This window comes from Oryx dammah, unplaced genomic scaffold (genome assembly GCF_014754425.2).
Source record: "Oryx dammah isolate SB20612 unplaced genomic scaffold, SCBI_Odam_1.1 HiC_scaffold_18, whole genome shotgun sequence".
In the NCBI taxonomy this organism is placed as follows: Eukaryota; Metazoa; Chordata; class Mammalia; order Artiodactyla; family Bovidae; genus Oryx; species Oryx dammah.
In genome coordinates this window covers 106864737-106874917 of record NW_024070202.1, presented here as the reverse complement: position 1 = coordinate 106874917, position 10181 = coordinate 106864737, and the positions used below count along the sequence as shown (strand labels likewise).

At 40.2% G+C, this 10181-nt stretch overlaps 1 protein-coding gene across 1 annotated transcript; it reads right to left on the bottom strand.

The window, feature by feature from the left end:
* Window positions 1-4292: 4292 nt before the first annotated feature.
* LOC120877718 (olfactory receptor-like protein OLF3) lies at window positions 4293-5234 on the bottom strand. Its single transcript, XM_040260074.1, has one exon. It carries the CDS (start codon window positions 5232-5234, stop codon window positions 4293-4295), a length of 942 nt encoding a protein of 313 aa, XP_040116008.1.
* Between the last annotated feature and the right edge of the window lie 4947 nt (window positions 5235-10181).

Sequence of the window (10181 nt, the reverse complement as noted above, 5' to 3'; positions counted from 1 at the left end):
CATCACTACGAACAAAACTAGTGCAGGTGATGGAATTCCAGTTGAGCTATTTCAAATCTTGAAAGATGATGCTGTGAAAGGGCTGCACTCAATATGCCAGCAAATTTGGAAAACTCAGCAGTGGTCATAGGACTGGAAAAGGTCAGTTTTCATTCCAATCCCAAAGAAAGGCAACGCCAAAGAATGCTCAAAGTGAAAGTGAAAGTGAAGTCTCTCAGTCGTATCCGACTCTTTGCGACCCCATGGACTGTAACCTACCAGGCTCCTCCGTCCATGGGATTCTCCAGGCAAGAATACTGGAGTGGGTTGCCACTTCCTTCTCCAGGGGATCTTCCCGACCCAGGGATTGAACTCTGGTCTCCTGCCTTGCAGGCAAGCACTTTAACCTCTGAGCCACCAGGGAAGCCCAAGAATGCTCAAACTACCGCACAATTGCACTCATCTACACACTAGTAAAGTAATGCTCAAAATTCTCCAAGCCAGGCTTCAGCAATACCTGAACTGTGAACTTCCAGATATTCAAGCTGGTTTTAGAAAAGGCAGAGGAACCAGAGATCAAATTGCCAACATCTGCTGCATCATCAAAAAAGCAAGAGAGTTCCAGAAAAACATCTATTTCTGCTTTATTGACTATGCCAAAGCCTTTGACTGTGTGGATCACAATAAACTATGGAAAATTCTGAAAGAGATGGGAATACCAGACAACCTGACCCGCTTCTTGAGAAACCTATATGCAGGTCAGGAAGCAACAGTTAGAACTGGACATGGAACAACAGACTGGTTCCAAATAGGAAAAGGAGTATGTCAAGGCTGTATATTGTCACCCTGCTTATTTAACTTATATGCAGAGTACATCATGAGAAATGCTTGGCTGGAAGAAGCATAAGCTAGAATCAAGATTGCTGATAAAAATATCAATAACCTCAGATATGCAGATGACATCACCCTTATGGCAGAAAGTGAAGAGGAACTCAAAAGCCTCTTGATGAAAGTGAAAGTGGAGAGTGAAAAAGTTGGCTTAAAGGTCAACATTCAGAAAATGAAGATCATGGCATCTGGTCCCATCACTTCATGGGAAATAGATGGGGAAAGAGTGGAAACAGTGTCAGACTTTACATTTTGGCACTCCAAAATCACTGCAGATGGTGATTGCAGCCATGAAATTAAGACGCTTACTCCTTGGAAGGAAAGTTATGACCAACCTACATAGCATATTCAAAAGCAGAGATATTATTTTTGTCAACAAAGGTCCATCTAGTAAAGGCTATGGTTTTTCTAATGGTCATGTATGGATGTGAGAGTTGGACTGTGAAGAAAGCTAAATCGCCAAAGAATTGATGCTTTTGAACTGTGGTGTTGGAAAAGACTCTTGAGAGTCCCTTGGACTGCAAGGCGATCCAACCAGTCCATCCTAAAGGAGATCAGTCCTGGGTGTTCATTGGAAGGACTGATGCTGAGGCTGAAACCCCAATACTTTGGCCACCTCATGCGAAGAGTTGACTCATTGGAAAAGACTCTGATGCTGGGAGAGATTGGGGGCAGGAGGAGAAGGGGACGACAGAGGATGAGATGGCTGCCTGGCATCACCGACTCAATGCACATGAGTTTGAGTGTACTCCAGGAGTTGGTGATGGACAGGGAGGCCTGGCGTGCTGCGATTCATGGGGTCGCAAAGAGTCGGACATGACTGAGTGACTGAACTGAACTGATACATAAATGTGGGCTCCCCCAGTGGCTCAGTAGTAAAGAATCCACCTGCAGTGCAGGAGACATAAGAGACGTGGGTTTGATCCCTGTGTCAGGAAGATCCCTTGGAGGAAGACATGGCAACCCGCTCCTATATTCCTGTCTGTAGTATCCCATGCACAGAGGAGCCTGGCAGGATACAGTCCATAGGGTCACACACAATAGGACATAGCTGAAGGGATTTAGCTTGCCCACATGCACACACTCATACTTTACATATTACCTTTGCATCTTTCAACCTTGCCAAATTCCCTTATTAATTCCAAGATCTTTGTTGTATATTCCTAGAGATTTTAAATGTAAATAATAATGCTGCCTGAGAACAAAAATGATTCTATTTGTTTCTTTCTAATTTGCATTCCTTTTATTTCTTTTTCTGGCCTTATCACTTTGGCCTGAATTTCCAGATAAGGAAACTAATGATCATGGACATTAAGGATTGTTCTCAATCTCAAAGAGAAAATGATTCCATTTTTTTGCTAATAAATGTTGATGTCAGCTGTAAGTTATTTGTATATACATTTTATTGGGTTAAGAAGTTTCCTTCTATATCTAGTTTGCAAAGATTTTTTTTTATTAACATTAATACTTTTTGCCACCTATTGAAGTGCTAAATTGTTTTTCCCCTTTATTCTCTTGATACAGGGAAATATATACATTGATTTACTTTAAGATGTGGAACTAAATTAAAATATAAGCTATTATAGTTTTGCAAAGTATGGGATTTTATTTGGCAATATTTTTAGAATTTTGTGTGGCTGTTCATGACTGTTATTGATCTATGGTTTCCTTTCTATAATGTCTTGGCTTGGTTTGGTGTGAGCATAATCCTGACTTCATAAAATAATGTTGCGTTTACTCCCTTTCTGTATTCTGGAAGAGTCTGAACTAGTATTAATACACACATATGAGAAGATACTCTATATCATATGTCATCAGGGAAATACAAATTAAGTCAATAATCAAATACCACTACAGACTATTAGAACAGCCAAAATCCAAAACACTAGAGAATGCTGGAGAAATATGGAGCAATAGAAACTCTCATTCACTGTTGGTGGGAATGCCAAGTGGTACAGCCACTTTGGAAGACAGTTTGATGGTTTTCTACAAAGCAAAACATACTTTTACCATACGATCCAGCAATCATGTTACTTGGTATTTACCTAAAGGAGTCCTGAAGGAGTCAAAAATATGTCCACACAAAACCTGCACACAAATGTTTATAAGCAGCTTTATTCATAATTACTGAAAATTAGAAGCAGACAAGAAGTCCTTCAGGAGATGAATGAATAAACTGGGGTACATGCAGATGATAGAATATTATTCAGTTCCAAAAACAAATGAATGATTAAGCCATGAAAAGACAAGGAACTTAAATGCGAATTACTAAGTGAAGCCAATATGAAAAGGCTGTATACTGTATGATTCCAATTATAAGACATTCTGCACCTCTTCTCCCCAAGTTTGCAGTGACATATAATTGATGTGTACATTTGGTATTTATTTTTGTAACTTTTTCCATTTATTGTATCTATATCAACAGAAAGACAAAGTAAACAAATGGAATGAACTGGAGAATCAAAATTCAAAATAATCTAGGCAGGTTGGTGTGTGAAAATCAATAATGATTAGCAAAACAAAATGCACATACCTTTGTTTAAGTTTAAGAGAAAATGAATACAGTGGGTGTGGAATCTTTGTAACCAGTTTATAGGAACCAAGTCTTTGAAAATTAGTTGAATAAAAGACTATGGTAATCAATAGCTTTGGAAATAGATAGTGGTGATGTTTGCACAACATTGTGAATGTAACTAATGCCATTGAAGTACACACTTAAAAATGACTAAAATGGCAAATTTTATATTATATATTGTATGTTTTACCACAATGAAAAAGACTATAGTGAAGCCACAGATTTCTCATCTTCAAAGCAAATAAGATCCAGCATAATGGTCTGAACAAATATTCTGTCATATATTATTTATTTCAGAATATAATAATATCACAGTCTAGATTTATGCATAGAGAGTATTGAAAGCTCCAAAATTGATGTTATTTTTTTTAAGGAGTTGAAAAAAACCATTTGGAGGAAATCAAGCTGTTCTAAAAACAATTGGAGTACTGTCATGTAGAAAGAGAAACAGACATTCTCTCTTCTAGTCCACAAAAGTGTAAGTAGGCCTAATTGTCAGAATTCATCTATCCATTCAATCCACAAACCAGGTCTGTTGATGAAGCCATGCATTATTCCTTTAAACATTGACAGCCTAATAAAATGTAAAAATGGGAGAAGAATCCTAAATACTACTGGATACCTGAGATAAGATGATCTAAGAAAAGGCCCTTTCATGAATGACTGGTATGTATATTACCTGTTATTGGCCTACATGAGGAAATCCATTAATTATGTGGAGAAATTCTTCACTTGAAATCCAGGATCTGACCATAATAGTCTTCTTTAGTGTAAATGTGGCAATCCCACCTTCACTTATCTGATCTTCTTTTTGCGTTTGATGATAGATAACAAGAAGTTCTTATAGTCTTTACCCTTTGTCTCTGAATTTCTCTAAAAGTTTACTGAGAGCAGCCATAACTTCCTTATTTCTCAAGCTATAAATCAAGGGGTTCAACATAGGGGCCACTACAGCATAGAACAGAGCAACCATCTTCTCCCCTTCCACTGAGTAGGCGGACCGTGGCCCCAGGTAGGTGAAGATGGCTGTTCCAAAGCACATGGAAACCACAATGAGGTGAGAGGTGCACGTCCCAAATGCTTTGCTACGTCCCTGAGCAGAATGAATGTGCAGAATGGCAGCAACTATACGACCATAGGAAAACAGAACCAGGGAAAAGGGAAGCATGATCATCAGAAATCCTGAGATGGCCACCATGACCTTGTTGAAAGAGATATCCACACAGGCTAGCCGCAGCATTGCTAGGGTCTCACAAGCAAAGTGATTAATAACATTGTGACACAGGGGAAGCCGAAAGGTGATGACTGTCTCCATCAGTGAATTCGTGAAACCGGCCACCAAGCAGCCAACAGCCAGTCCCAGACACAGCCCTCCATGCATGATGACCGTGTAGTGCAGTGGGTAGCACACGGCCACATAGCGGTCATAGGCCATGGCCCCCAGCAATAGGAACTCAGACGCAGCCAGTGCCAGGGATGTAGAGAGCTGGATCAGACAGCTGCAGAACGGGATGGACTTCTGGACTGAGAGCAGGTGGACCAGCATTTGAGGGACAATACTGCTTGAGTAACAAAGGTCCACAAGAGATAGAACACTAAGGAAGAAATACATGGGGGTATGAAGCCTGCTGTCCAGTCGGATCAGAAGAAGGATGAGGACATTTCCCACAATAGTCACCAAGTACATGGCCAAGAACAAGACAAAGAGGGAGACTTGAGTCCCCCAGTTGCTGGACAGCCCCAGCAGAATGAACTCACTCATCCATGTCTGCGTTTTATTACCCTGACCCATTTAGTTCCTAAGAACTGAACTAAAGATGTCAAAATGATGAATTAAAGAAACTCAGAATTGGAAGGTGGCTTTCATAACACATGGAGAACCTACCCATTTGAACTTAAAGTTCTCCCTGAATGTCTCAGCCAGATCGTCATCCAAACTCTGCTTAACGTTATCTGTAGAGGAAGAATGTAATGGTACCCAGTTGTGCAGCTGGAAAGCAAGGGGAAAAAAAGGTCACATTCTTGAAATTCAATTTATTAGAACATAAGTTATTCTCTCAAATATCTACTCTTAAATGGAGGAAGGAAATTAATGAAGTGTTTAGATTTAAAATTCTAGTTAACTTAGTAGTTACTAGAGGGGATAATTACTGTCTTTCTGGTGAGAAAGTTTTTAGCCCACATGAAAGATCTTCTTCTGAATTCTACATGATGTTCAGTACCATTTAACTTTTTTGTTTTGTTTACTCTCAGGATGTCTCAGACACAACTGTACTCACCCCTCTTCAATGGAATGTATTCATGAAATCCTGAATGTTTTAAGTAATATTCTCATACTTATTACCAAGGGATTTTGAATTTGTTTTCTATAATTTGCCCTTTTAATCTGAGAGTGTCAGATGGAAGGTCTCACCTTCACCTACCTCATGCCAGTGGCCCAGGTGGGCATGTCAACACACGATGGCCAACTTCAAGAATCAGGTGTTAAATGAAGAGAAGGTATACATACCTGTTAAAGTGTATCTCTTATGTCCTCCAAGGGTAATTTACTAATGTGTTTAATGATGTCATGTTATCGTGTGAGCATGCTCAGTCACTTCAGTCATGTCCAACTCTTTGTGACCCTATGGACTACAGCCCACCAGGCTCCTCTGTCCATGGGATTCTCCAAGAAAGAATACTGGAGTGGGTTGCCATGCCCTCCTCCAGGGGATCTTCCTAGCCCAGGGATTGAACCTGCATCTCCTGAACTGCAAGTAGATTTTTTACCACTGAGACATCAGGGAAGCTCATCATGTTATTACTTAATAACAATGTTTACTCAAGGAAAGGACAACTCATTCATTCTCCAATATAACAGGAATCACTCCTCACCAGTGAAGGCAGAAGGGTAGAAAATCAGGTCTTAATAGAACATGATAACAGAGACAGTAACAATTTTTTTAATCCCAAGTCAAAACTTATTTTATGTTTCCTACTTAAAAATGTATCCATAACTAAAATGTGCAGGTGGGAGTTTGAGGTCTCTGAGATACTCCTGTGACAGGACCTGAAAATTCCACATGAGGGTCATTATTACAATGGCTTATTTACTATTCAAACAGCAGATGGGCAGCAGATTACATTTATCAAAAGTTTCCAGTTTTAGCATAGAAACTTTTAGGATGATTGTTAGAGATCACACCACTTACAACACAGATGGCTGGAGGTCTTGCTATTATAGTTTATTTTCATATGGTTAACTATAAAATATTCAGGATTTAGTATTGCTTTGAATAAGGTCCAAAATGTCAAGGAATTTATTAAAAAGAGAACTTTCAGAAATTGAATATCACACAGAAAATATTAGAAATGATGACTGAACAAAGATACCACTTTCAAGTCTTTGCATTGAAAGCTTTCTGTCACTTACATCAAATTGATTGGAACAAGACACTCAGCTGCAACACTGGCAAAAAATGCACAATATTTAAAGATATAAGTAATATTCTTCACTGAAACACTTTTGCACAGCCAGAGTGCAAAAATCCACTGGAGTGGAAAAGATGGTAAAAGAAAAACAAGAACCATAGTTAAATTTATTTTTATTTGCTGAACACGTACTCTGTACTAGTCATTATACTAAATACCTCATATATCTACTAATATATGGAGCTTCCCAGGTGGTGCAAGTGGTAAAGAATCTGCCTGCCAATGCAGGAAACGCAAGAGATACAGGTTACATCCCTGGGTCAGGGAGATCCCCTGGCGAAGGAAATGGCAACTCACTTCAGTACTTCTTGCCTGGGAAATCTCATAAAGAGAGGAGCCTGGAGGGTTACAGTCCATGGGGTGACAAAGAGTCGGACACAATGACTAAGCAACAAAAATATGTCTTCACAACAACACTGAGCTTTGGCTTATTAACTCTGTTTTACAGATGGGAAAAAGAGCCGAAGTGACTAGAAAATGGAGGAGTCAGCAGGATTACCATAAGTAGGATTATCTGACAAGCTGGGGCACATCCATTATGCTGCTCCTATACATAGCAGACCCTGTGTAGAGCACATGACAGTCATTTTTTAAAAGGCTATGGATACACTGAACATGAAAATCAGGAAACATATCAAGGAAACTAAATGAGATCCTACTTTCTACTTTTGAGCCCATTTACTTCAGAGTCCTGGTGGGCCAGAGTAGGTCCCTCTCATTTACCTGTAAAGTTGAGATCTGGCCTTCAAGCCACTTCAGCAACATAAGGAAGGGAAACACAGCACACCTCCCCCATTAGAGACTCTATTCTTGAAGTACGTGAAAGGCCTCTTTCATAAACTTGAAAAGGTGATCATGCTTCTACTCTGTGTCTGATATGGTGATGTGTCTTATAGTGGATCCATGGCAGGAAGTCCTTTCTTCCTCTTCTAAGAGAAAACTAAGAGCGCTGAATATGAAATATAAGGAAATAAAAATGATCCAGTATCAGAAATGAATAAATCAATTGCTTAATTTTTTTAAATTAGCTCTCAAAGTTTCAAACCTAAGAATAGTTTTCTCTAGACAAAAGAATATCCTTAAAAAGTAAGAGGGGAAGGGTATGATGAAGTATAAAAGTATGATGAAGGGTCCTGGTCTGAGGGTATGAGTTTCATCTGATTGGGAAAATTTGTCCCTTCTGAGCCGACTCCCAAAACTCAGAATCTCTTCTGTGCAGTGGTGAGTGCTTATAAATTGAACCAATATATCCCCTACTGTTCATGTAAATAGTTACTATCACACTAATATAAAAAGTGGACTACATTTCCAGGTCACTCGGTAATCATTCCAAAGCCAGAGGTAAAAATTTTGAGTAGCCATGTAATTAAGCTAAAATCATTACACAGGTGGAGGAGAGCCCAGAATTCTTTCGACTCATAGGATCACTTTCCATCATGGTCCCTTTGGAACCCACGCATAAACGCACTCAGTCATGCTTAAACTGTTCTCAAACTTCTTTTCAAACCTACTTAGCTGTACACTCACAAACATAATTTGAATAGACAGAACATAAATTTTAGGATGAACTTCTACCAGAGGACAACTATATCAAGCCACTAACTGTACTCTGAGACTTGAAGAATACAGAAGTCATGGATTACAGGAAGCTAGTTTCACAGTTTATGTTGCTAAATAAGTGCTGGAGAAAGACTGGAAATGCCTGAGTTACCTCTGGAGAATGGAGGGGGCCATTCTGTGCCTCAGAAAGATGGCAGGGCTGGGAGAGTTGTGGAGTTTGAAACAAGTGCAGTTGGAACACGTAACTTTCTATAACTTAGTGATAAAATCTCAAGGGGCCAATTATTTTTTGCTTATTAGATTTCTTTTAATTTTCCTCTCCCTCTGCCTGGTCACTTTTGCATCTAACACCCTAACCTACATTTCACTTTGCAAGTGAAAATTTTGTTTCCTTGTCTCTGGAGCATGAGAAAGAACTCACCAAACTTTAATTTCTCAGGGGAATACGCATGAGTCTTCAGTGATACCAGCTTTGGATTGTACATGCATCCATGCTAAGTCACTTTGGTTGTGTTCGACTCTTTGCAACCCCATGGATTGTAGCCCATGAGGCTCCTCTGTCCACGGGATTCTCCAGGCAAGAATACTGGAGTGGGTTGCCATTCCCTTCTCCAGGGGATCTTCTTGACCCGGGGATCGAACCCACATCTCCTGAGGCTCCTGCATTGAGGCAGCTTCTTTACCACTGAACCACCAGGGAAGCCCCTTTGGATTGTTGGGATTTTTATCCCACATTAGGACCATGGGTCCATGGGGTCAAAAAGTGTCAGACGTGACTAAACAACTGAACTGACTGAACTGTAGGACCACGGGAATTACATCAAAACTTCCCCATTCCAATTCACCCATCACCACATCCTTCTGAGCAATAACTCCTAGATCAGCAACTCAGGGGACCATTGGGTGCTCTGTGGTAGGTCACCTAATCTGAGATCGGGCAAGGAGACATTTTTTATGCCAATACCTGACAGTTGTTACTTATTATTGGGCTGCTGTCCAGGCTTCCCATGTTGCTCACTGGTAGAGAATCTGCCTGCCAGTGGGGGAGACTCAAGAGACATGGATTTGATCCCTGAGTCAGGAAGAACCTCTGGAGTAGGAAATGGCAAACCACTCCAGTATTCTTGCCTGGAAAATTCCATGGACAGAGGAGCCTGGCGGGGTACAGTCCAGGGGGTTGCGATGAGTTGGACATGACTGAGCACACACACAGTCCAGGTTTGTAATTCTATCATCACACTCTGTAACCTTAGGACTTTTGCCTTTCCCTTCACTTTAAGGAAGATGTTCTTCCATATGTTGGTTTGTACTTAGGGATTTTTAGTGTTCAGAATCTTTAATAAAACACCACTACCCTCTGTTAAAAATACTCTAGTGAGGATGCTAAGCATTGCGCAGTGAAACTTCTATTCCCCATTTTCCCTTTCCCAATGGTAGCAGGGGAGATTTCCACCACATGCCTCATCTAAGTGAGTGTAACCAGTCTGTTCTCATCCTCTGCTCGGTTAGGTGGCATTGCCCTGTAAAGGGCTTGAGAGCTGGTATAAAAGTGTCCTCTCCCAGCCTGAGACCCACTTTTTAAAAAGAATAGACAGCCTACCTACAGATGGCTGCCTACGTGGGCACTGCTGAAAGGGAAAGTGTCATAGAGCCTATGTTATCTCTGAACCTTAAAAAGATAAGAAATATTTGCTCTCTAGCTTCTAAA

Excerpts from the sequence above, each read along its gene's own strand:
- LOC120877718 (XM_040260074.1), bottom strand. The coding sequence starts at position 5,234 with ATGGGTCAGGGTAATAAAACGCAGACATGGATGAGTGAGTTCATTCTG.